We start from the raw sequence: 27,551 nt of genomic DNA on the forward strand, positions 1-27,551 counted from the left end.
TTACTCAAACCTAGGGTACATGTTTATGAGGAAGGGGAGTAGTTCAGGGTACTGTAATCCTTATTTTGTTAGGCTAATCTAGGTGAGCTTCACTACTGTATAAATTCTAGCTTCGTATTGTTGCAATATTGTTCGTATTCTTATGATTAAGGCTAGAAAGGAAAATTGACTGCACTACATGGACAGATTATGGACTTACATTCAGTAATAACCTCACATTGCCCGGTAACTACGTGATAAACTAGGCACGCTGTAAGGAGAGTTCTAACTGTCCCACTTACAGTGGAGGGAATAATGAACACTTGTTACTTCCATCATTGATTTGATTATCTAGGTAGTCTCTATTTTGATTGCTTTTTAAATATGATGACTTTTTCATCAAGTAACTCCTCTAAACAAGAAATAAACTATGCTGAAAATACATGATCAGGGTCTCTCACTAAATACAGAGTTGCTGTGAAAACACATTTGCTGGTTAAATTCCTGTGTTTCATGGGAAGGCCAGAGGTATTGAATTATTTCAGAGATGTAAATACAACAACAGGTTTGGTTTTATATATTCCAGGTAGTTAGGGAGAAAATGTATGAAAAGTAAAAATTTATGGTGTCTTGGAAAAGCAGAGTTTGATATAGATCACAGGCTATGTTTTCAAAAGAAGTGATAATGCATAATATAAGCAGTTGAGCCTTTTGTTTTCTGTATCAGACACGATTTGGTGAAGATAATTTACAATGTAACAGTGTTTATTTTTCAAGATTGAAAATGTTCTATCATGGAAAAAAGAGGGAACAATTTAATTTTCTCTTGTAACTGCAGATTTTTTTAAAGTAATGCTTCTAACAGTTTCTCTGTTCATTTTTTTGCTTGCTGAATTAAGTGTGCTTTAGAACAACTATGGTTACTCTTCGGAGGAAAGTATGTTTGTCACCCTGTCAATTGACAGTCTTGAGGCAAACATTTCTTCCGTTTGCATTAGATAAACTGAAAAATGTGGGGAATATTAATAGAAATGAGCAGCTGAACTATGAATAGCATAACATTTTTGGGTTTTGTCAATCATATTTAGGCTTGATCGTCTCTTTATTTTACTGGACACCGGTACAACACCAGTAACAAGAAAAGCAGCTGCACAGCAACTCGGGGAAGTAGTGAAACTGCACCCTCATGAACTGAATAATCTCTTATCTAAAGTAAGCATCTTCCCTCTCCCTAGTACTTTAATGTTGAGAATAAAAATAGTTTAAAAGGGGTATGCATTATGTGGGAAGAAGAAGAAAAAAGCATAGTAGTCTTGTAGTCTCTGAAAATAGGAGACTGAAGAAAATTAGGAGGCTTCTTCTGTTAAGCCTGCTGTTCTGTCAGCCTCTGAAATTGTTATGTAAGTGAGGTTTCACTTTGCATTCAGTATGGATATTCAGTGTTTGCTGTAAGTTTAGATTTTCTTCTATAAAGAGAAGCTTTACTGCCTTACAAAAATTTCTGCTCCTGCCTTTAAAGGTTCTTACCTGTGTGATAAAGCATTAAAAATGTAGGAAGCTGCGTGTCTTTAAAAGGGCTGAAAAAATGGGAAGAGATTTCCTTTAGGTTGAGACTTCAATCTGGCCAAGTCTAGTAAAGCCACCAAAAATAGTCTGTATCTGACAGCTGGAGATGGCTGAGTGACCTCAGTTCTGCTCCTATTGAACAGGTGCCCTCACCACAATTGATAGTATCAACAAAGTGGCCAAGGAATCATGAATATCAAACCACTTTCAGAAAAAGAAATAGTTTTTCCAGATTTGAGACATCGTGGTAAATTAATTTAGAAGAGCATACGTTGCTTCAAATGACCCCTGTTGCCCCTCTTCTTGGATTAAATGACTTCAAAGTTTTAAGGTCTATTAATCTCCTTCGAACACTTCATTTTAGAAAGCAAAACCCAAAAGTCTCAAGACTTGTTCATTACCTGGAGGAAATAGATGTTGAGTTTGACCAATGGGACTAAATGTATTTTATAAATTCTTAATGTGTGGCTATGGCAAGTGTTCTGCTAAGTAGTGAGCAATCTAGAGAAGTCTGCTTGCATTTCCTTGGTTTGTTTTCTTGTCCTTTGTTGTTTTGAATGGTGTTTTAATCCATAGCATTAAAAGTGTGTTTTATTAGAGCATAACAGCTGATGAATTTTCTGAAAGTACGTTTTAAGCAAGTACTTATTTCTTTATTAATCTCTCCTTAAAGGTGTTAGTGTATTTAAGAAGTACGAACTGGGATACTCGTATTGCGGCTGGCCAGGCTGTTGAAGCAATAGTGAAAAATGTGCCTGAGTGGAATCCAACTCCAAGATCAAAACAAGGTGGTGCTTAAATGAATTATGTAGAATTCATTGTTTATGTGATGCAAACTGAATGTGATGTGAGACATTTCAAGGCAACTGTGTAATTTGGGCTTTTTATGAGCACAGACCTTTTTGTATGTGTGGACTGTAGCAAACCTCTTTGGCTTTAGATGTTCAAATTTAGTTACAGCAATGTACCTGACCTTTGCTTCTTCTAAGATTCCCATGCTTGTGCTCTGTATCCTCATAAAGCTTTTATTTATAAAAGGAATAATAACTAGTAAAATGGCAAAACTTTTAACCAATCAACTTTGTCATGGTATTTTGCAAACGCACTTTTTCTTCTCCGTTCCCTTCCTCAGAGCACCTTTGAGGCAGATGAAGTGGTAGCTTGCTGAAGTCTTTTCTGTTTGTACTCGCTTTGCATCTGAAATTGTCATGTTAGGGATGTTAGAGTTGCTTTTGCTGTCAGCTTAGGGACCTGTTGTCAGTGATTTTTTTTCTAAATCCTTTGTCACTGTCTGTGTTTAGAATTTTGTGGCGCACTGTTTAAAAAAAACAACCAAATGCACACCCTCATAACTGTCTTGAGGTGATCTCAAATTTGTTTCGTTCGGTATCTCTGTTGCTATAGAATTTGACAAGCAAGTTCAGTATTTGCCTTATCCATAACCTTTATGATTTTTGTCAACTATCATATTTGCTCACCTCCAGCAACTTCTCTCCAGATTGAAGAGTTTCAGCCTCTTCAGTCTTTCCTCGCAGACAGCTGTTTTGTCTTTTAGCTAACTTTTATTTGTCCTTCTCGGTGTTTTTTCTTACTTGTGTCCTCTTTTTGATGTGCAGAACTGCACACAGTGTACCTACATCTCTAGATTACTGATATTTATACCTAGTGGCAAAATGATGCACTTTGTCATGTTTTCAGTGTCCTTCCTGATGATGCCCACGACTTAGTTGGCTGTTTTGGCTGTCAGTGCCCAGTAAGCTGGTGAATACAGAAAACTGTCAGAAGTACCTCAAAGATCTTAATTTGAATGTTAACAGCCAGATCTGAATTCGGTGTTGTGTAGGCATCGTTTAGGTTGTTTGTTTCACACCTTATCTGCCTCTTGGTCCATTAGTCTGTTCTAAGATTGCTCCTGGGATTCCTTAGTGCTATTGCCGCTTTTGGTTACCCAAAAAGGCATCATGTCATCTACATGCTTGACAAGAGTGTGTAGCAAAATCTCCTCATTGCTAAAGACTGATAGAATTGGTTCCAGCACTGATCCCTGAAGGACTCAAAATTCTGTGGTAACTTGGTTCCTTCAATTTTTTCTAATTTTTTAGTACGAAACCTTGCCAAACACTCTTGAATATATTACGTCTGCTGGATCCCCTCTATCCAGTTGTTGGAGCTCTTGGACATTGATAATCAGATTAACTAGAGGTGGTTTTTTCAGGAATAATTCTGAATCTTTTCCAGTAAACCATATTTATCCATATACTTAATAACATTATTTGTAGACTCTACTGTCTTACTACGGATAAGTTTCACTAGTCTATTTCCAAGTATTACTTAGAGCACTCCTTTTGTACATAGAAATTGGGCAACCTGTCAGTCTTGAAGTACAGCATTCAATTACAGTCTGCAAGTGCATTGTCCAGTTCTTGCATATCTGCCTATCAGACATGAAATTTAAAAGGTAATTATGTGTGTCTGAGAAAAAGGTACTATTTTAACAGGGCTAACTGGCTATGCAGACATTTGTTTCTTTTTGTATATTTGTAATGAAATATTAACTTCAAGTCTGAAGAAAGGTAGTTGGTGTTTTTGTATGGTGTTTTGTGCACTTACGACTCATTCTGCTGTAAATGAACAAGCTTTCAAAGTAAATGTGAGTATGGGATGAAACACACCAAACTAAATGCTGGTTTTCTTGTAAGCAACAATTGTATTTATACCGTTGGTTGTAATTCAGGATGTGAGCATGCTTGATTATGTAGGGAATAGCCAGTCTTTTTGGGTACCAAGTGGCATATGACTAGGAGCCACAAAACACAAATCTTGGAGTGTTAAGGGAGGGAATACTTCGGAAGTGAATTCAATCCAGGAATTTGTAAGACACCTTATGCGGAATAAATCTGTTCCGTATCAGTATTGAACTGCACTGTACCTGCAGCTAGATTTGAGAAGAGCTGATAACTGGCTGTCAGCAGCCCTTGGTAGCTGACTTTATCCCATACCTGTTAAGACTACTCTCCATCTTCAATATGGGGGATGTTTGGCTTTTGTGATATGTTAATAAATGGTGTTGGCTTGCACACTTTAAACAAGTGTCATGCCATATGCAGTTCAAACTGCAAGTTGGCGCTGTGTGTAAGAGAAGACCTGGATATATAGTGGTATATCAGTGTCCAAGATTTTAAAAAGCTACATTCATCAAGGGAGAAACATTACAATTTTTTCCTACTCAATTAAGTGTGTTGTGAAGGGTTTTTTCAGTCTCTTTGTGATATTGAGCCTTTACATTTTTTGAATCAAAACGCCATGTGTCTGGTGATTCATTTAGAGGAGAGAAATTATTTCTTGTTTCTCTTGCTAATCTTCTGCCAGAACTTCGAACAAAAAATTCATCACATTGTAATTAAAAATATTTTCAATGTCCTACCTAGAACCAGGCTCAGAAAGTCCTATGGAAGATTCACCTTCAACAGATCGGTTGCGTTTTGACAGATTTGATATATGTCGGTTGTTAAAACATGGTGCATCTCTTCTCGGATCTGCTGGTGCAGAATTTGAAGTCCAAGATGATAAATCAGGTATATCTTTATATTTTACTTGCAGACAAGAAAACTTACTGATTTGAAAACAATTGTTGTGGCAGTATTATTAGTCTAGTCATCTGTGGTTTCTCAAAATTCTAGGAAATAACGGAATAAAATATTCCCCAACACAACTGGTTTGTATTAAGGTAAATGATTTTTAGGGGGGGTGGGGTTTTTTCTGTTATCAGAATTGGTATGTGTACAGGGGGAAGGATGAGAATGGAAATCTGAAAGAGGGAGCAGAAAAGGCAATGTTAAAGGTTTCCATAAAATTGCTGTAGATTTTTTTTCTAAGAGCTGCAGGAACTATCACCACTTGTTCTTCATTAAAGCAGTGTCCTTGGGTGTAATGGTGGGATGTGGCTTATTTAAAAGCTTGAAGGTTTCAAGTGTAGAAAGACTGCATGAAAAATACTGCAATAAAACTGTCAAAGCTGTAAGATCAAATATCGGTGCCTGCTTGATATCTTTTGTTTCAAGTGACTTGTCTGTTATCTTTCTGCAACTTTTTAGCTGAAGGAGTTGGTTTGTATCTGTGTAATGGCATTGAATTATTTTAATCAAAGATATTTATTTTTGCTATTACTGTACTTTCCTGCTCTAGTTCCAGTCTGTCTTCCAGTTTCTCCATCAAATGAAATGGTGCTGTAGATAAGAATCTGCTCTGACTGCATAGCTGTGATTCACTTGTTCCTCATGGTGATGCATTCTGTGCAGTGTATGCGAAAACACTAACGCAGCAAGGAAAAGCACCTATGGCTGCTGACACTTAAGCAGTATCCTGTCTGTTAACTCTGGCTGCTATTTTATTGCTTGCCACTTGTTATGCTAGGTTAATAAGTTGTTGTACAAGTTTAACCTCTTTTAATAAAACCCTGCTTGTTCAGAAATCTAACTGATGGAATAGGACACTTCAGTTCATAGAAGTGTATTTATTCCAGTGTTGTATGATTGCACATAAATAAATTTATGAATGAAAATAAATAAAAAATACAAAATCAGAAATAAGAAAATGAAACTAAGAATAGCTTTAGCTGCTCCCTTTTTTTTTTTTACCTGGTGGGAAAATATACAAAGGCTGCTTTCTCTTCTGCTTTTGTTTTCAAGTAGCCAATGTGAATGGACATTAAGTGAGTTAAATGATCTTTAGAATTAGCAGTCGATGAAGCTTTTTCCTAAGATGAACTTGCAAAAGGAAAAATGTTTTTTAGAGAATGGAGGTTGTATTTCTCTGCTTTTCAGTTGAATCAAGTTTTTAAAAAAGAAAGGCTTATTGGTATTGTTATAATCAACTACTAATTACTACTCAACCTGGTGTATACACCAAAATTCTGCTAATATTGGTCATCTCCTTACAAGTTTATACGCAGGTATTTGACAAAAAAAAAACCAATCTCCTCAACAGTTTCCATACCACACATGTAAAAACAGAGTGAAGTCTTGACAGCCCTACAAGCTACAAGTTTCAGTTGACTTTATTCTACTTGAGCACTGAAATCTTCAATTCTTTTCTGTAACTGTGGGTGCTCCTGAAGTCTAGGTGTTCAGTAATTAAAGTGTTGAAGTTTCACAACATTCTTGAGGCAGCTTCTGTTAACTTCCTAAATGAGCCTTGCTTGACACATGAAGATTGAGATAAGATTAACAGACTCCAGCACCCTAGGAAAATCATGCTTATGCTTCAGTCTACATTGTCACCAGGAGTTAGTTTGGGCAGGAGACACTTGAGTTGAGTGCATTTTACAAGGAAGAATATTACTATTATTAGAATATACGTATTATTACAGGATATGGGATTGAATATAATTTGAGGGGGTTTGTTGATGGTTGTTATTTCTTAGGTCTGTTTCCCAACAGAAGATAAAGTTTAGGAAGTAAAGAAATCTTAAATGAACAACATCATCCAAAAAGAAACCAACAAAAAAAAATCCAAACCCTCAGAATGCCAAAATCAACAGATTCCCACAAGGATGCATGGGCTCAATAAAAAAAGGGATAGTTCTTGAATCAGTTGCTGGATTTATTTGTTAGTGTGTTAATTTGTTCCTTTCAAAGTGCAGTTTCATAAAAACTTGGGGGAGATTTGGTTTTTTACTTCTGTAGACCAAATGTAGTTTAATGAAGTTCACAGAAACTATCTTCTGTTTAAAATTTCATCATGGTTTAAGGACTAGTATAGCTTCAGTAGCAGAAAACTTCTTCCTAGGGAATCAGTGTGATTTGGTTTAAAAGATTGTATTGATGTATTAGCCAAGTACAACTTAATTCTGTAACTTTTGGCTCTATGTTATTTTATTGAACAAAGCTTCAATAATACATCTGGTTGGAAATCTGACACATTTTGCCTTCTTAAAAAACTTCTTTTCAAGGTGAAATTGATCCTAAAGAGAGGATAGCACGACAGAGGAAACTGTTACAAAAGAAACTTGGCTTAGATATGGGTGCTGCAATTGGGATGAATACTGAAGATCTCTTCAATGATGAAGATTTGGACTATTCTCCTTCTTCAGTTTCACTAGTAAACAAACAACCTGTAGGTAAAACCTCGGGCTGCTTGACTGCAAGGAATAATACAGTGGGTTTGCTATATTTGTGCTTCTGTGGTTATACTCTGTGTGTATTAAGTATGATGATCAACATTGAATATGGTATGCTTTGACTTCCTGAATTCTTATGCCCCCACTTAGTTGCATGTTAGTATTATCTAATGTCAAACTGCTGCTCTGAGTTTGAAATGGAGGGTTGGGACCTTCAGAGCAATGTGGTTTTGAGAATTTTTCAGGACCTTCATTGCAAGAAGAATTGACAATGAATGACTTCTCTTTCAGACTCTTCAGGCTGCTGAGTTAATTGACTCAGAATTTCGAGCTGGTATGAGCAGTAGACAAAAGAATAAAGCCAAGAGAATGGCTAAGCTATTTGCAAAGCAAAGATCCAGAGATGCAGTGGAAGCTAATGAGAAGAGGTATAATAGTGAACTGATTTGCTTTTATTTCAGTTAAGCTGGGATTGTGATTTGATTTATCTGCTGAAAAACTTCCAACAGTCTTTGCTTCTTTATCTTTTACGTGCTAATTATGCTGATGATAAAAAGCTTGTGTGCTGTACTTACTCCCAGTAGAGCTTTGTTAAGGACCTAGCTTCAGAGGGATCTTGAAATAATGGAATGCTGCAGTTAAAAATTGTGGTTTGTCCCTATTATTAAATATGGGTAGAAAATAGTGCATGAAAAGGGTTTTTTTAAAAAGATAGAAAGATAAACTAAAAATTTAATATATAACTTCCTGATGAAACCATAAAAAATATTCTTACCTTGATTTTATTCAAGAATTTCTGTATTTCTTGGAAAAAGACATCTGAGAAGGACTGCCAATTAGGGACAGGATTCTACTGTCTTCTCACTGAGTTCTTTTGGCATGTAAACCTACCTATTTTGTATATTTCAGTGTTAAACCTTTTTGTTCTGTATTCTTGCCACACTATTGTATCTGAAGACTGCAGTTGTAGAAGTAATTACTTTCCCTAAAACATACTTTCAGTTCATAAACTTATACTTGTTCCTCCTCAGCAATGATAGCACTGATGGGGAGCCAGAAGAAAAGAGAAGAAAAGTTGCAAATGTTGTCATCAACCAGCCTGCCACAGACTCAAAAACATTGGTAGAAAATGCTCCAGAAGAGGTATGATACGTTGTTCTGTGGTTAGTAGGAATGATCATTCAGTTTTTTAGCAAAGTAATGTAAAACAAAACCCCTTTGTGCTCCTAAATTCTTTAGTCATTTTAGCAGTAAGAGAAATGGAGTAAAGAATGCCATGGCCAGCTTGCTTTTATATGTGATGAAGCAGATGAGCTTCAAAGTGTGTATAGCATTGAGGACGAAAACACATTTAATCCATTGGTAGCAGTTTGTGACCCAAATGAACCTGAGTAGGTGGATTGCAGGTGTCAGACCTGGGTATTAAACTGTAAAACAGTGCTAAATGCTTAGATGGTAGGATTACACTGAGCCATAAATAATTTGATCTAAATGTTCATGTACATTTTAATCTTCACCTTACTTTAATGAGGCTTAATTTAGATTTAAGTTCTATCTTTAGTAATTGAAGATTTAAAGTTACCTTCAGTCTTAGAAAAACTTGCATTTGTTTTAATTGACTGAAAAGCTGAAAACTTGTAAGAAGAGCTATTCAAGAATACAAGTGATATATACAAGTTTATTTGAAGAGACTTTATCTTCGTAAGTGTGTTCTACAAAAATAAGATTTTTCCAGACATAGCTTAGTAAGTGAATTCTTATTTGAAAAATGATGACTGGAAAATGAATTGGAGATGAGTTACTCAACAGGCTGAATAGCTGCTGGTTGCTAGCCTTTCAAATGCTTTGTGTTTGTGATGGTGTGAACTTACTAATGTTGGTATCATAATTTTCTTTCGACAGCCATGTCAGTTTCCTTTGCAGTGGGTATGTTTCTGGTTTTTAAAAATGTGGAATGTGTTTTGAAAGGGGTGGCATTTATTACTGGAGTAATTGACCCAATTTGATTATGTAGTGTAATTTCAAACTGAGACTTGCCTATTGTATTCTTTAAAGGCAAAGTTCATAAATTTAAAGAACACTGGGAAGGATGATAAATTTTGCTGCACCTTCTGCCCTTGTGTGGTCCCTAAAAGGAAGCTGAATGCCAGAACATCAAAATTAATTACCATAGAGAAGAGGTTACGTTACTAATAGACAAACTTCATAAGCTTTTTAAAAAATCCAGTGCTATTCTGCAAAGTTTCTGAAGTGTGGAGGAAAGTTGCTGTTGTTTTTCAGTTTTATCCAGTAACAAAGAAAAATACTTAAGCTTTTGGAGGTCTTTTTTTATCTTCATGTATCTAAGTGGTACAAGAAATGTTCACCTGATCCCTTTCTCTTTTAATGTCATACTTAATTTTTTATTAATTTAGGCAAATGAATGGCCTTTGGAAAGTTTTTGTGAAGAGGTGTGCAATGATCTCTTTAACCCTTCTTGGGAGGTAAGATGTGCAGTATCTAAGGTGTAATTATAGGTTTAAAAAAAAGCTTCAGTGGAAGCACAAAAACTGTGTGCATAGCACTCGAATGTTTTCCTAGATATCAAAAATTACATCAATTGTAAATACAGATTACACAGCCAAGAGAAATCTGCTTTTAGAGCACTTGAGTATTTTTTTAAGACTCATTTAAAGGGGAAATAAAAACAGATATGTAATGTATACTCAAGTGGAGAGTGGGAAGGGTATGGAAAGCAGTGATTATAAGTGAGAATTCTGGAAATACTGAAACTGAAGCAAAATAAAAGCACATGCATCTGCAGTCAAAAGATTAAGCAATAGTTGGTGTTAGCAGGCTTGGATTTGTTAAGAGTTTGAGGAATATTGTGCAAGTCTGTTGCTGACAATAGTGGTATGTTTGTCTAACGCAAAGCTAGTAGAAAATGGAGGAGAATCACCCCTTTGGTAACAGGTTAGGCTACAAATCATTAGTTATTATCTTCATTTATAAAATGGTACTTTTAACTTTTTTAGAACAATAGTAAATACAAACTACAAAAACTATATATTTGGATGCTTATTTGCAAGATAATTTTCTTTCTTTCTTTCTTTTATTTTCAAGATTAAAAAACTGTCCTGCCTACCCTTCTATTCAATCCTTATACTATTTTCCACAAACTTTGGTATCGGTTCCAGGCAGAAATATGAAGTAGCTGATAATGGTCTCTCTTCCTTGAGCAGAAGATGGAAGTAACTGTTGTCAACTACCTTCAGTTTTTTGTAAAAAAGTTGATCTTTTGAAAGATTAAATGTTAATAACAACTGTAACATACTTAGGTCTATCTGTAGCACAGTTTCAGTGATAGCAAGCTGGCTCTGCCCATACTGACCTCAAACTTGGAAACACAGAGGTAGAACATATGCAACCAGCACAATTATTTTCAGCCCAGAAAAGGGACAATTATATTTGTGTGGCACATCACTGAGTCTGAGCTAATAAGCCTCACCTTATTTGAAGGCAGACTGGTTGCAGATGAAGCAGAAGTCCACTTGTTTCCTGAAGTGCAGGCATTCTCGTAGCTTTCTTAGTACATTTGATATAGGGCACACACATCTTAATGAAAGAAGTAGATCAATACAGAATCGTTATTATGGTATGTTCTAGATGAAAAATGGGTTAAACTGCCTCAAAACACATGGTTTTAAAATGGTTGTATGGCATCTTCTTGCAATGTCTAGGGATAGCATGGATGGCTAGTTCAGACTGCTTGCCTAGCTTATAGGCGGCTCAAGTCAGGCAAGATGAATCCTATTACTGGTATTTCCTTTAAAAAATTTTCTGTTTTAAAAACATACTGTTTCATGTTTGCAGAAGCTGAGAAGTTAACTGGCAAAGTCTTCCTCTTCTGGATTGTGAAAAATAGCTCATAAGCAGTCTTGGACCAAATAAACAAGTGATTAGTGTATTATGAACAATTAGGATTTTAAGACCGGGCTCTCTGTCTGGCTTTTAGTGACTTGCTTATAGCTTTTATCAGCAGCCATTGAGCTGTAAATATGGGGGCATGTATGCTTGCATTTTATCTAAGATACTCTGATTAAGGGAGGACTTGCCAACTGCTCAGTTCTAATTGTTACAATCAAGAAGCAAAATACAACACTTTTCTACTAGTAGCGAGCATGCACATGAAGTGTCCTTATAAGAAAAGAAGTTCTGCTCTCACCTATATAAAGGTCTCTCAATGAAAGCCTGGTTCAAAACTTCGCGTTTGCAACTTTCTGTGTATCTATTGGGTGGGCTTTTCTTGATTAGCCAATTACTAATCCAGTTACGTATCAGAAATACCAGAAACGGGTATGTCTTTGTACAGGTCTTCTGTCACTTTCAGAACTCTTCCTAGTGTGTTCAACTGTTCATGTTTGCTGGGAACACACAAGTGGCTATAATTTGCTTTCCCATACCACTTATTCATTTTTTTAATATTTAGCGAAGCAAGACAGATTTGTAAGCTATGTAGAATAGTAAAAAAATAGTAAGAAAAATTTGTTTTGCAGACCTCAGAATATTCAGTGGGGATCCAAACTTTGAGAAATATAAATAGTTGTAGAGAAGTATAAATATAATATATAATACAAAGAGAAACATAAAGTGTTTAAGAAACATAAGAATATTGCTTTTTTTAGCTTACTAATTTACTGAAAACAGTAATATCCTCTAGTAGCTCTTTCTCAGAGTACTAGTGAGGTGTGAGACTAAATGAAAGCTGCCTTCGGCTACATTGCTGCTGCACATATGATAACAATATCTCTGGGTTAGAAAACAGAAGCAATTCTTAATTGCTTCTGTCCATAAGCTGGCAAATACTTAAGAAAAAACAGTTGGTTTTGGACAGATCAGTATGAGATTCATCAAATGAAAAAAATTACCCATTCCCACAGGTCTAAGTACCACTAACTCTGCAGCACTTTACTACTTTGTTCTTAATAGAGACATGTATTTTTCAGTTACCCAGTGTGGTTTTAATCTTCTGGTCCTAAATATTTCAAGATTGATGTTTTATTTCACTTTTCTAGGTTCGACATGGTGCAGGTACTGGACTGAGAGAGATACTTAAAGCTCATGGCAAAAGTGGTGGTAAAATGGGAGATAGCTCTTTAGAAGAGGTAAGTTTCCAGTCATGTAGACTTAACATATTACCTAAACAGAGCTTAGAAAACAGATTTCTTAAAATACTCAAGCTTTGCAGGAGGTGGGTGATATGGGGGGAATATAAACAATGAAATTTGTTTTCTCAGAATAATCTAGATGAAGTCACTCTATGCACTAATGAAAAGTTTACCTTATTTTTAAAAGGCCTGTGCAAAAAAATAATACTACTGTATGAGCAGCCATTAATATGTAGACTCTGTGTAAAGTTATTAAACACTACCCTCCATACTAGAAAATACTATTTTCAGGTCATGGTACGGGTGTGCTGAAACAAAATTTACAAGCTATATATATATATTTATATAACTCTAGTGAAGTGTCTCAGACAGTCTAATTCACTTAAATAGTAGAATGACTATTGATCTGCTTGCTTTGTTATTATAAGAAAAAGTATTTAAACAGTCTGTTTAAAAGGAGACTCTTTTTAAAAATATCATGACAGCAATGGCTTGTTTACTAATAGTGAAACTCATCCAGGTTCATATTAACCTCCCTGCTGTAAAAGCTCTCCTAGCTTGTGGTTTAGAGAGTGCTGAAGAATTAGGAGATATTATCAAATGTAAATCAAGCTGCATCAGCATACTTTGTACGTAGGGAAAGGAGAAAGCTACTGTCTTGCCTTGCTTCCATGTGGAGTAATATTTGTTCCATGGAGATTGCAGGGTAGTAATAAAACACGCTGCAATGGTAAGACACTTTAGTTTCTTAACTAATTATGGAAACTGTGTGTGTACCCCAGGCTAGCTTCAAAGGCTGCTGTGAATGCTATATGTAGGTATCATTCTTTGACACCTATGGGAATATGAAATCCATAATATGATGTAGTTTTGTTCATTAAAACTGTAGTTTTCAAGGGAAGTGGTGATCCAGCAGGCAGACAGTGCAGAAGAGAAAGATGATGCCTGAGCAGTTGCATTTATGGGGCTTCTGCTCTAAGATTCAAAGTTCCAAAACTGTTGGGTCTCTGACAGTGTCCAGAGCTTCAAGACTAGCTTGGTCTAAATTGCTTTGTTAAATCTGGAGGAGACATGGCTGAAAAGCAAGTTCCTTTCGCTGGTTCTCCCACAGTGAAGTACTGCTTCATAGTTTGCTTATTTGTAAATATCCTTCAAACACGTTGGTTGCCTTGCCTATGATGTGTTTACATTAGTCGGTGGAGATTATCTGAATGACTTTACATTTGTGTGCTGTGTAGGGATAAAATAATCTGTCTATCTTGCAAGGTGCTCTCTAGCCTTTTGATAAAGGTACTGTGCGTTTTTTAAAAAAAATGTTTGTAATAAGCTAGTTGAGCTTAATTAGTGCTGGCTATTTTGCCTTGACTGTCTGTGCAAGATGACTATTAAATCAATTTAAATGTGTCATATCTCTTAAATCTTGGCTAAAGAAAGCATATTGGAAATCCTTTGTGAATAAATATAGTCAAGGTGTTTGATTTTTCTCTTTGTACAGATGATTCAGCAGCATCAGGAGTGGCTGGAAGACTTGGTTATTAGACTTCTTTGTGTATTTGCATTAGACAGATTCGGAGACTTTGTTTCAGATGAAGTAAGTTGTTTCGGAGTGAACTGGTAGATCAGCAGGCTTCTGCAGGAGATAATATTGCAGCAGATCAGCTATGCTTTGTACAGTGCAACTGCATGTGCCTATTGTAACTGCTCACAGATGCTTATTAAAAAACAGTTGATAGATAAATTTCACTTTATTTGTATAGCAGTTTCAGCAGTCTAAGTCAAATTTCCTACAGAAGTACCTGGTTTATCATTTATTTTATCCTAGGTGGTAGCACCAGTACGTGAGACTTGTGCTCAGACTTTGGGAGTAGTATTGAAGCACATGAATGAGACTGGAGTTCATAAAACTGTGGATGTTCTCCTGAAGCTGCTTACGCAGGAACAGTGGGAAGTGAGACACGGTGGTCTCCTAGGAATAAAGTATGCTTTGGCAGTACGTCAGGTAATAACCCTCGTGAGAAATTGCATAATTTGGAGCAGAAAGCTCTGCTCGGAGTAGAGGATGTGGCTGAACAGTAGATAGATATGATAAAGCAAGCTTGCTTGCACTGCAGTCTCATGTGGGTTATGAGATGTGTGACAGCATTTTTATATCCAGGCTGCAGAAATATGGAACTATATAGCAGAATTGTGCTATTGTAACTCTGTAAGTTACTTGCACTAAACATTGTAAGTAGAGGCTGTGCTTGCCTGGTTTTGATGGTACTTTGACATGTAGCACTCAGCTTCGTTAACCTCACAAGAGGTTTAGTGTATTCACAGTGTTAAGTTGGCAAAGATGGAGTTCTGTTTACACCAGAACTGAACCGAGTTACGGTTCATTCAAATCTATAACCTAGGTTTTACTTCATGAATGGTAACTTAAAATGTTTAGATTATGGTCTTGGACCTGTACTCTAAGTGTGTGAATAAAACAGAAGCTACATCTTAGTTGTTTGAGGCATTCATTATATGCTTTTTAAGTTTAAAAATACTTTTAATCTTTTTGGTAGGACATGATCAACACTTTATTGCCTAAAGTGTTGCCTGCAATAGTTGAAGGTCTCCAAGATCTGGATGATGATGTCAGAGCTGTTGCTGCAGCATCTTTAGTACCAGTAGTGGAAAGCCTGGTCCAGCTGCAGTCTCAGAAGGTGACTGAATCGTTTTTCATCAATTCTGATTGAAAAGTTCACTTTTGGTCTGAGTGAAGAAAGTAACGCTTTGAGGCAGCACTTGGATTTTCTTTTTTTATGATAACCTCTTCTGCTTATTTGAGTAGGTGCCTTTTATTCTTAATACCTTGTGGGATGCACTTCTGGAGTTGGATGACCTGACAGCTTCCACAAACAGTATCATGATCCTTCTTTCTTCCCTTCTGACTTATCCTCAGGTCCGCAAATGCAGGTAACTTTTTAATTTACTATTGCTTCAGCATCGCAGGTTTGATTGTCTGGTTATTTCCAAATTGGAATAATCAAAGTTGCTTTCAAATCACTTGCCAAGGATGTGCTTGATTTAAATATTTTAATTTTACTCTTTCTTTTCCTTCAAGTGAAGGTTAGTAAAGGATTATCTGCTCCATTCATATGGTGGTCCTGCTTGCAGACTTCTTTGTCTGTTGCTTGTTGACAAACTCCAAACAATAGGGCAAATTACATACATTAAAACACATGCATACACTGTAGATATTTGCTCTTGAAACAGTTCTAAAGAAAGCTCCAAACAAAAATACACATCAATAGTACAATCAGTAATTCTGTGACTGGTTGAAGACACTGTGAAGTTTCTATTTGGGACTCTGATTAAACGAACTGAGTGTTAGTATGCTAACGTTTTTCATAATACAATGGTAAACTCACAGCATCTGCACTTCAGGTGGATGCTTTACACATTTTACCTTTCTCATCCTATGTGATTGTCACTGCTGAAGCTTGGTTTTTGCCCAAATCCAAAATTAAGAATGAAGTTTTGTCACTAATGCCATCTTTCATTCAGTATGTACTGCTTGCATCAGTTGATGTGCAAGTTCAGGCACAAAAGATCCAGGCTTATTTTTAATTATTTCTGAAGTCATAAATGTCTAATAATAAATTCAAAACAAACAACTCCCCCTTTTTTTTAAATGGTTGAACAAAGCTCAGAGTGTAATCTGGGAAACAACGTGGTAAAAATACATGCTTGAACCAATTAGTTCTTTATACCAGTAAGAAACCCACAGTATTTGCCTAAAAAAAGGATACTGACTTAAAAGCATTTTAAATGTTTAAGCTGTAGTAGCTTGATCCTTCACTTGAAATCACCAAGGATATGCAATAAATTTTCCTTTTCAAAAAAGTTCTCTTCTGGGTAAAACCTTACAACTGAGGATAAAAAAAAAATTAATTTAGCTCTGTGTTTTGTCTTTTTTCCCTGTCACTGCTTCTTCATTTCCCCTTCATGTACTAGTATTCAGCAGTCACTCACAGTTTTGGTCCCACGTGTGTGGCCGTTCTTGCATCATACTATATCTTCTGTGCGAAAAGCAGCACTGGAAACATTATTCACACTGCTCTCTACCCAAGACCAGGTAAGAATTAGTTATTAGTGTTTTAGTATGGTACATATTGGAATCTGCTTGATCATACCATATCCTTGTTTCAGAGCTCTTCAACATGGCTGACTCCAATTCTGCAAGACATGTTGCGGCACATATTTCAATTTTGTATCTTAGAAAGCAACCAAGAAATTCTGGATCTTATTCACAAGGTATTAGCAGGACTTAAAACCTAGATATGTAGTGTTTGTGTATCCTGCTCTTTCATATCCTCTGTACTTTTTGTGTTCTTTCTTAACCTCTGTACTTTTGTGCACGTAAAGAATGCTGTGTTCATGTTTATTTTGTAGCAAGCCTGTGTGATGCTTTAGAGTGAAGGAGAATAGGGTGGTTCCTACAGTTTATCAGGATATATATGTTCTTAGGTGAACCATGCACAAATCTGTCATAATTTCCACTACGGTTCTTTCCCAAGGTGTGGCTGGAACTGTTAAACAAGGCATCTGTACAGTATGTGGTTGCAGCTGCTTGTCCATGGATGGGAGCCTGGCTCTGCTTAATGATGCAGCCATCTCATTTGCCCATTGACTTAAACATGTTGCTGGAAGTAAAAACCAGATCAAAAGTAAGTGAAATGTGACCTTGCTAACTGTTTTGAGGAAAGAAAGAAATTGATTAGTTGTCTATAAGGACACATTCTAAAGGTGTTAGAGGGGAGTGGCGATTCCTTTCTACCTTTCTAAAAGTAACCTATCTTACAGGCCTCAGGTCTGTAGAGCAAAATAGTTCTTGCCACTTTTCCCATCAGAATTCAAAATTCTATCATGCAGGATGCTCCCTGTGAATACTTTATAAAGTCTTCATTTACATGGTTCCAAAACTATCTGTTTGCGGGACTGAGTTCAAGCCTAAAAGCATTGTGTTATTTCTGAAAACATGCTGAAAGAGGTTTCCTTTTTCCTCTATGTGGACTCAGTTCATCAGCTATAATTATTAATTTTAATATTATAGTGAAGGAACCGTATCATACATTGAGTAAGGCCATGGAATACTATTAGTGGAGGAGGGGTGATACACAGTAATTAACTATTTTAAGAAGTCTGTTGGACTAAGCCATAATGCTTCTTTGCTAACTTCTTCAGGGTATGATGGTTATTGGAAATGTTGTGGAATATGAATTCATTTTTTCTATCACAAATACATTTACTTTCAACCTCTCCCAACTTTATTCTGTAGGAGAAGGCAGGTGCTAAACAGCGTCAAGGTCAAACCCAGAATAAGGAAGTGATTCAGGAGTATATTGCTGGGGCAGACAGCATCACAGAGGATCCAGCAACCAGGGATTATGTTGTCATGCGAGCTCGGATGATGGCAGCAAAGTCAGTTTACTGGAAATCTAAAAAAACTATTTAAAAGCAATTTATCTTTTTAATTTATATGGTGCTTTTGCCAAAATCTAATTATGTAGACTTTTTTGGCATCTTAATTTTGAATCGTTATTTGTGGAGTAGTTGAAACATTGAAGTGACTGTTCTTTATCCTTTTGTCAGATTGCTGGGAGCACTTTGTTGCTGCATTTGTGATCCAGGTGTAAATACTGTTACTCAAGAAATAAAGCCAGCTGAATCATTAGCCCAGCTACTGCTTTTCCACTTGAATTCCAAATCTGCCTTGCAGAGGATTAGTGTTGCATTAGTAATCTGTGAGTGGGCAGCCTTGCAAAAGGTAGGATGTTTCTACAGCAAAAATAATTTTTACTTACTACCTCAATCCACAGCTTGTCACCTGCTACTTAACTTGAAATAAAATTTCAGCTGATAAGCAAAAATAGTAATGATACGTCTTCTAAAATCTTGACTGTTAGACAATAGAGGAATACATTACTTGGCAGCTTAAATGCCAACAGTCAGAATGAATCAATAAATATGTTCACATTTCTTTTACAAATAAGTGTGTTCTCAGGATGCATGTTATCTGAGGTCAGTGCTTCCTTTTAACATGACTGTCTTCCCTGTGTTCACTATCACTTCTGTTCTAGTGGGAGACTAAAAGTTTTGTTGATAATCTCTCAATATTTTGGGTTACAAATGTTCATAGTCCCTCTGGAAACTGGGTTTTTGTATCTTGATTGCACTGTCTAGTGCCCAAAACTGAGCAAAAGAAATTGTGATTACCCAGAACTAGAAATTGTCTTTTCCCATTATAGGAGTGTAGAACTGTGGCCATTTGTGTGCAGCCTCGTTTGCTTGGGGTCCTTTCTGAACATCTCTATTATGATGAAATTGCTGTTCCTTTTACGCGAATGCAGAATGAATGTAAACAACTCATCTCATTGTTAGCTGATGCACATGTTGACATTGGAAACAGAGTAAACTGCAGTGTATTTACAATAGATCAAGCTAATGAGCTGGTAAGTAGAGGCATGCCTGCCCTTCCTTCAAATCTATTCTTGTCTTGAAGTACATCTTCAGCATAATTATTACGCAGACAGTAACTATCAGAAATAGCGTGACTACTTTACACATCCTTTGACATGAGATACGTAATAGTATATACTTGCCACTCCCCCTGTGGTGTTTACAGACTAATCCAAAAATTGAGTACAGTGCCAGGTAGATACTTAACATGAGAAAAAATTGGCAATGTTATGATTCCAGGTGTAGATTCACTCCTGAAATCTACACAGAAGAAAACAAAGCAGGCTGCAACTCCTTCAAAACCACTGTCAAAAGACTAGTAAATAAACTGTAAATTCTAGATCTCCTGACCCCACAAGCACGTATCTGAAAGTGGTTTTTTTTTTTCCTGGCTGTTCAATTGTTCGATCTAGTTTAATCTGAAAACGTCAGTGTTAGATGTGCTAATAAAAGGTAGCTTTTGCCATGAAAAGCTCTGTAAGGAAAAATAGAGCTGATAGTGTTGGAGCAGCAAGTTAAAAGCTTTTTCTTCCAATCCCGAACTGGCGGCTTAAGCAGAGAGAAAGAGGAGTATGGACAGATGAAGTAGGATGTAAAGGAAGAGGTGGTGGATTTGAGCCTGCAAAATAAAAGGGGATTGGGGTGGGAGGGGTGTGTAGATTTGAGGGGATGAGGGAATGGTGATGGATGTGGTGCAGCTTGGGGTGGGGGAAGAGGGGGATTAGGATCCATGATGTGTTTGTGTTTGGAGCTGGGATGCTGAGGATAAGGATAACAGAAGGTTTAAGTTTGTATGATTATGGCTATGATGACTAGCATGATGGATCTTGAAATTCTTGGATGGTAGTATTCATGTAGTAAATATGCAGTAGCCTGACTTGGAAATCTAATCATATCTTTGAAGTTATAGATAATTGTGTACATGGGCTGAGGGGATTTTGGCAGCCATCTGAAATAAATAAATTCCCAAGCTAAAGCCAGACAGAATCACGTGAGCTTGTAGTCTCTGAAGTACATGAGTTTTCCTATACCCCAACTGTTGACTCTTAAGCCTGGTAATAGGGTTGCTTGACTAATGCGTGCTTTTTTCAAAAGATAGCCATTCTGGAGTAAAGGCTCATTCCGTAACTATTTGCTATTTTCTGTGACTGTCTTCTGCACCCTTTTGAACTCTTCCAAATTTTCCTGAAATAGACTCCAAAACCTACTCTGCATTGTAGTGTGGGTCTTTGTGTGTTAAATGGAAAAATGCTGTGCTCCTCCTTGGAATTCATATTTTTTGCATCATTTGATCATTTCAGTCATCGAGGTCATGTGCAGTAGAACTTGAGGTGTCTATAGAATGAAGCAGTAAAGTCTGATAGCTGAAAGACTATCAGTATGAACACTTAAAAGACGAAAACCAACAACCCTCCCAGACTAACCCTCTCAACAGCTGTCAGCTTTCCTGTACTTAGGAGCCCAACTATCCTATCAGTAGAAATAAGTTCAGCATTTCCATGTTGCTTTTAATCTCTTTCCTGCAAAAGATTTAAGCAACAGTAGTCAGCCAGTTGTGAGTGGGGGAGGTATGGCAAGTCCTGCAGCTACTCTGTTGTGCTCACTTTTTCCTTGGGTTTCTATCCCAGTCCCTTTCCTCAAAGGAAAATCAGTTTGGAAAAAGGTTCTTCATGTATGGGACCTTGCACATCCTTTTTGGCTACTTGTATTCATAGCATATTCTCCTTTGCTTATCTGTAACATGGTTATGTATTGCCTGAATAACTGGATATATCTGGCAGATATAGGACAATCTAAATTTGGAGGAGTACATAAACTCCTCCTTTAGCTTTGGGAATCTAGCCTTGAAATAGTCGTAATATGCCTGACTTCCCTCTTGAGCTGTAGTTCAGGATTCCCCAAGCTACGTATTGGAGCATTTCCTGCTATTTGCTGGAAGAATTGAGATAATACCTGGTGGAGTGACTCATGTTCTGCCATGAAAACCACAGTTTTCAGAGGATATCCGTTTTGCAGTAAATGAAACAGATTGGTAACTGTTTTCTTCCTTTGTACTAGGTTACTTCTGTTTTCAATGAAGTGACATCATCCTTTACTTTGAATCCTAAAATTCTACAACAGTTGGACAGTAAACGACAACAAGTCCAAATGACTGTTACAGAAACGAATCAAGAATGGCAAGTGTTGCATCTGCGCGTTCATACATTTGCTGCATGTGCAGTTGTGAATTTGCAGCAACTTCCAGAAAAACTAAATCCTGTTATAAAACCCTTAATGGAAGCTATCAAAAAAGAGGAGAATACACTTGTGCAAAACTATGTGGCTTCATGTATAGCAAAGTTACTTCAGCAGTGTACAACAAGGTCTCCTTGTCCCAACTCAAAGATTATAAAAAATCTTTGCAACTCCCTCTGCGTGGATCCACATCTTACCCCACTAGCAGCATGTCCTGCACAGCCTCAGGGTAGCCATGAAAACTCAAAAGGTATGATATCTAAGGCTGCCATGGTTCTTAAAATACGTCTCTGCTTGTCTCTGAACTGTTAGAGTATTTCAGTGAGTCTTATTTTTAGTGCTTTTAAAATGCCAGCAACTGAGTCTTCATTTGTTAGTAACTGTTTCCTTTATGTATCTTGAACTAAATAGACACTGTGTGCAACTAACGGTGTGTATCGTTTTCAGAAAATTTATGTATAAAAGATCTTAGTTACAATTTTCAGCTATTTACTGTTGTGATCATAAGTCAATAATAATTGAATGTTTTTAATTTACATATGTTATGAAGCTTTTCATTGAAATTAAGTATGAAAATTAGAGTAACCTGTTAGAAAAAAAAGTCTGTCTTCTGTTAAGTTCCATAGGCTTATAGTAAGACAACAAAAGGTGAGGAGAGTGTTCAAAATGAACAAATAATCCTGTGCATGCTATGGTCGTGGTTTTTTGTTAAATGACTGTCTCTTGGTAAAAATGTGTGGATTGAAAGAATAACACAAAATAAGACCTTAATACTTCAAGTTTCTAACCTGCTTTAAGGTTTGACCATTATACATGTTACTTTGTCTTAATGAATGTGTCCTTCATCTCAGAGTAGAATAATATTAATATCTAATTGAAAATTAAGCCTATTAGAATAAATAGAAACATCAACAAATCCAAAGATAATACTGATGGCATATGCTATTGCATCAGATAGAAGTCTTGAACTGTTTGTAAAGGGCACAAGAACATGTTTGTTTAAACTTTAGAACGTAATGTGTTATTTTATATTTTTAAAAAAATGCACAAACTTTTTATGTTAGACTGAAGTTCTGTCTGTGTTTCTTGCTGAGTAAGAATTTGTGGCAGTTTACACGCTTAGATTTTCATGTAAAGTCTGTAACATGCTCTTAACAGAATAACTGTACTCTTCCATTTTCCATCCTTCAATTAACTTCATTAACATCAATTAACATCCTTAACTTCAATTTTTCCATCCTTGAGGTTCAATGACACTTTGTCTAAAGCATGCAGAGATCTGCAGATGACTTGTAGGAAACTGCCACTTCCACCTATGCCTTAAACTGCAGCTTAAATTGTTGTCAGCTATTCTGCATTTTCCTTTAGGGCCCAACTCTGACAAAGACGGAATGCATCATACAGTTACGAAACACAGGGGAATAATTACGCTGTACAGGCATCAGAAAGCTGCTTTTGCCATCACAAGTCGGCGAGGTCCTACTCCAAAAGCTCCCAAAGCCCCAATTGCAGATCTCCCCACTGGCAGTAGTGGAAGCATTCCTACAGAACTTGATGAGGTAAATTTCAGTAACTTGCATTTGCAATACTCACATCCGCCCTTTCCTCTGATTCCTTTGAATTCACTGGAGTTGATAACATTATAATAGGGATGTCCAGGATCTTTTAATGAGAGAACTGAGTTGGTGTAAAATTTTGTGATCTAAGCAGCATATGTTCGTGGATGCTAATGACACACCGAAGATTTAAACTATCAAGAAAATTAATAACTCCTGAAATATTTTAACTTTAGAACAAATATGAATATCTCAATACAAATCCATGCAAATGGATTTCCACAAGCTGTGCTGTAATTGTGTCCTCTTACCCATGTTGATGCTGGTCATCTTGATGCAGAGTGGATGCTCTGAAGCATTAAAAGCAGTATTTGAATTATGACTGGCTTTAGGATATACCCATGACTTCTACATTTGATACACTGAATTTTTTTGTTACTGTTTTAGTCATATTAAGCTTCAGCAAGTTTTAGTAAGATTCTAGTCAGGACAGTGATTCCTAAACAGCATTGTGGATTTTGTTCTTGATCGCTAAAGTGATTTTGATCAATTCTGCTTTTTGAAGAGGGTGAGAGCAAGAGAAAGTGCTTAATAACAAATTAAGCATTGTTTTTGGGAAATCTTGCTAACGTGTTACCGTTCTTGGTGTCCCTATATAGGCAATATCTGAGGTTCTGGAACTGGAACCGGTTGGAAGTCCTCTTGCTGAAATGGGCTTGTGTCAGCAAAAGCCAATCCCCAAATTTAAAGGGTTTAAATTATGCTGCTATCAAAGATTTTAACTTCTTACCTGTATAAAGAAAATAACTTAGATAAAAGCTGAACAGCAAATGTGTTGTAGGTAGCTATAACCTACAAACACACAATCAGAACTGATTGTCCATAGAGCAATGGGAGCCTCGTTGAAAATAATTGTTGTTCTTAAATGTACCTGTCCTCAATACTTGGTCATATCATTTAATTCTAGGCTCAGAAACCATATGTTGTCCAGAGAAGAGGAGCTGAATTTGCCTTATCTACTATAGCTAAACATTTTGGTGCTGAAATGGCAACAGGATTGCCACATCTCTGGGATGCTATGGTTGGTTCGTTAAGGAACAACATTCACATAAATAATTTTGGTAATTTAACTTTTGTTGTAAGGTGGGAGGGCTGGTAGGCTGAGGGCAGTATGTCAGTCTTAAACTGAACACACCTTTTCTGTTTTTAACAGATCGAAAGTCCTTACTTGAAAAAGGAGATGCTCCTGCCCAGGAACTAGTAAATTCTTTGCAGGTTTTTGAAACAACAGCAGCTTCAATGGATACTCAGCTACATCCTCTGGTAATCATATGCTAAAACAGCTGTTATATGAAGCAATTCAGTTTGTTCATTGCCTCTGTTTTAAATCTTTGTTTTATGAGGCTTCTTTTTAGTTGTTTTTTGTATTTTGCTCAAATGGTGTTTTCATTCACATACTCACATGCCTGTCCGTCAAGTCCTGCATCCTCATCTTGATAAACTAAAGATACAGCCTTCTGTCTTCAGCAGTTGGGCTGTGATGTTTTAAAGCTGTGTTTTCACTGCGTCCTATAGGATGTTAAATTTTTTTTATTGCTTTATACAAGTTGTAGAATAAACTGCAGAACACCTGCCTACAACTTAGCCTTGGCCTACCCTTTTCTGGATGAGGTGCCCAAATAAGATTGTATCCAAAGTCTGAGGTACAATATTTGTGCTATTGTGTTACACTGAAATCAGCACGTCAGCTCTGCTTTTCTAATTCCAGATTTCCTAAACTTGGAGAACAGACGGATAGTATGATCCCTTCTCTTTGTTATTAAAGTACAGATAAAAATGTTGTTATGCTGCATTTTGTGGCTGACTGAAATGGATTGACTTCTAATAGACTGACAGGTAGTTTGTATGGCCAGAGTGGGCAGGGAATGGTAGTAATGAAGTCTGCGTAGTTTACTCCTGACTGCTGTATAACAGGCTGAAGGTTGTCAGAAAGGGTCCCTGTGCCAGGAATGCAAAAATTATGGAAGACTTCAGTTTTTACCCCCAAGTAGATTGGATGTGATTGATTTTTTTTTTTAATATTTTCTTTTACCAACTACTCAATGTAAAGAACTTAACATCCTGCTTGCAGTAGTAGGCTCTGAACCGACTGTTTCTACTCAGGAGAGAGATCATGAAACAAATCCTGACAGTTCTGTGGAAGTATCAGATGAATGTAAAATACGGGTTAAAAAAAATCAATAGGAAGTTAAAGAAAGAGAACAAAAAGTCGTCATTATATGTGCATCTGAACGCAATTTTCAGTATTGGTCTGTGCAGTACTATATTTCCAAATAAATACAGTGGAAATGGAGAGGGATAGAGTAGGGCAACAGGATGATAAAAATATATGGAAAGGCTCCCATGCAAGGAATAAGTAGAGCAGAACTGTCTAGAAAGGATGTAGTGAGAGAGGATGGGTGTAAGGAATGGCTGTTGAATTCTGAGCAGATGGAGAAGACCCATATGGAACATATGGAATTGTTTCTTACCTATTTTAAGAAAATACTGAAATGATTGAGAGAATTTAGCATATGACATGAAAAGACTTAGGTTTTTATTAACAACACACCGTATATATATATTTATGTGTAGATTGGTCTTAGGGGTGCTAATATTGTATCCAGATCTAAAAAAAAAAAAAAAAATTCAATCGCAGAAAGTCAGAGGGTGGAATTGGTTCATGAAAGCTAGTATTTAGGGACTCGCGTGCTAGGAGAAACCTGACCATCCATTTAAGATATGGGACATAAAAGTGTAATTGTGCTAATGAAAAAAAGACATACATTTAAACATGTACCCCCTTGGGAAAACATGAATTTCTTCCTGGGTGTCTGTCTTGTTGCATATTGTTAATAGGACTCCCAAAATGGGTAATTCATCTGCCTAACTGTAAATGGGTTGAGTCTAGGACAAATTTGCCAGCTGGAGGGGTTTCTTTATGTATCTGTATTTAAGAAAAAATTAAAGCAATAATTCTTTTTTTTATAAAAAGTTTTGAGTATTTAGTACTGTATTTTTCCAGTGTGAAGCACTTCCTTAATTATCAAGGGCTTCTTCAGTTTTCATTTTTACTAAAACCCAAAATATTTTATCTTGAATTTTAACTGTATTGGAGAATAATACTTTTTCAAAGTCCAATTGTCTTTCTATTCCGAAAAAAATCTTTGGTTCTAAATAACTAGATCTTGTGAAGGAGCCATTTCAAGTGTTCTTTGGGAGGCAACAGTAACTTAAAAAGACTATTTACTTCAAAAATAATTCAGTAATTTGTTTATATTTCATATTAACTTTCTCCCCACAATCCTTTTCTTTTATTCAGTTAATACAGCACTTGCCTCATCTTTATATGTGCCTTCAACATCCCAGCACGGCAGTCAGGCACATGGCTGCTCGTTGTGTAGGTGTTATGAGCAAAATAGCTACCATGGAAACAATGAATATCTTTCTAGAGAAAGTTCTACCCTGGTTGGGAGCAATAGATGACAACACCAAACAAGAAGGTGCAATTGAAGCACTTGCATGTATCCTTGCTTGAGTATTCAAAAATGCAGAAACTTCTTCTCAGTTGCTTAATCTGGGGGAATAAAAACTGTTACCTGAAAGAAAAAGAAAAAAAAAAGAGGAATTAAATGTTAAACTGTTTTCCTCTTGTGGACAAGAAATAGCAGAAACTTTCATTTCATTGCCTTTATATATTACATGAAGTTTTGGTGGAAGTAATTCAGTTTCTCAAACCATGGAATTCACTCAGCTAAATGTCACTGGGTAGATGAACTTCCCCTTTCCCACAGTAGAAATCTTGTTCATGTGAATGTAACGTATTAAGGACTTCTACCTATTGAGTGTGAAATCTGCCAGGTATATATTGATATCAGACGATCCTGAACTGGTGAGAACTGTTTCCTTAATAACTGATCCAGGTGTAATGGAGCAGCTGGATGTTGGTATTGTTCCGTACATTGTTCTTCTAGTGGTTCCAGTTCTGGGTAGAATGAGCGATCAGACAAACAGTGTACGTTTTATGGCTACCCAGTGCTTTGCAACGCTGATTAGACTAATGCCTCTTGAGGTAAGCTCAAGTTGTAAGTATACCGAGTATGTGAACTGTTCTGTATCCACTTTTTCACCAGCCACAACATCCAAGCCTCTGACCTAATGAATGATAAATAACTGGTTTTTATAGATGTTGAGTCCATATCGCGTTATTGAAGATGTTTCCTTTATAATGTAAAATGAGTAAAATTGTACCCTATGTTATTAATTTCCTAAAGTAAAGTAAAATAGCACTTTGTAAGAAACTAATTTCAACTGCGTACATGAAGGTAAGGTGTATATTCATTAATATACTGTGTAGTGCTGCTTCTGCTATTTGTGGCTCGGAAGTCTTAGGAGTTACATGTGCCCTCTCCCTAGGTATGT

General features: G+C 36.6%; 1 protein-coding gene across 3 annotated transcripts in view; it reads left to right on the top strand.

The window, feature by feature from the left end:
* Positions 1-27,551, top strand: part of BTAF1 (B-TFIID TATA-box binding protein associated factor 1) — a 47,337-nt gene that overhangs the window by 9,247 nt on the left and 10,539 nt on the right. For all 3 annotated transcript variants that reach the window (XM_056351324.1, XM_056351326.1, XM_056351325.1), the window contains 24 exons: positions 1,068-1,191; positions 2,219-2,333; positions 4,974-5,120; positions 7,496-7,659; positions 7,955-8,091; positions 8,695-8,806; positions 10,078-10,146; positions 12,718-12,807; positions 14,306-14,401; positions 14,633-14,809; positions 15,360-15,500; positions 15,629-15,753; positions 16,795-16,915; positions 16,990-17,094; positions 17,358-17,507; positions 18,119-18,261; positions 18,433-18,607; positions 19,089-19,292; positions 21,358-21,784; positions 22,903-23,093; positions 24,058-24,211; positions 24,304-24,413; positions 26,452-26,653; positions 27,053-27,201. In XM_056351324.1, the coding sequence (XP_056207299.1) occupies positions 1,068-1,191; positions 2,219-2,333; positions 4,974-5,120; positions 7,496-7,659; positions 7,955-8,091; positions 8,695-8,806; positions 10,078-10,146; positions 12,718-12,807; positions 14,306-14,401; positions 14,633-14,809; positions 15,360-15,500; positions 15,629-15,753; positions 16,795-16,915; positions 16,990-17,094; positions 17,358-17,507; positions 18,119-18,261; positions 18,433-18,607; positions 19,089-19,292; positions 21,358-21,784; positions 22,903-23,093; positions 24,058-24,211; positions 24,304-24,413; positions 26,452-26,653; positions 27,053-27,201 (3,628 nt within the window). The remainder of the gene's footprint in view (positions 1-1,067; positions 1,192-2,218; positions 2,334-4,973; positions 5,121-7,495; positions 7,660-7,954; positions 8,092-8,694; positions 8,807-10,077; positions 10,147-12,717; positions 12,808-14,305; positions 14,402-14,632; positions 14,810-15,359; positions 15,501-15,628; positions 15,754-16,794; positions 16,916-16,989; positions 17,095-17,357; positions 17,508-18,118; positions 18,262-18,432; positions 18,608-19,088; positions 19,293-21,357; positions 21,785-22,902; positions 23,094-24,057; positions 24,212-24,303; positions 24,414-26,451; positions 26,654-27,052; positions 27,202-27,551) is intronic.

Source organism: Falco biarmicus, chromosome 9, assembly GCF_023638135.1.
Source record: "Falco biarmicus isolate bFalBia1 chromosome 9, bFalBia1.pri, whole genome shotgun sequence".
Lineage (NCBI taxonomy): Eukaryota > Metazoa > Chordata > Aves > Falconiformes > Falconidae > Falco > Falco biarmicus.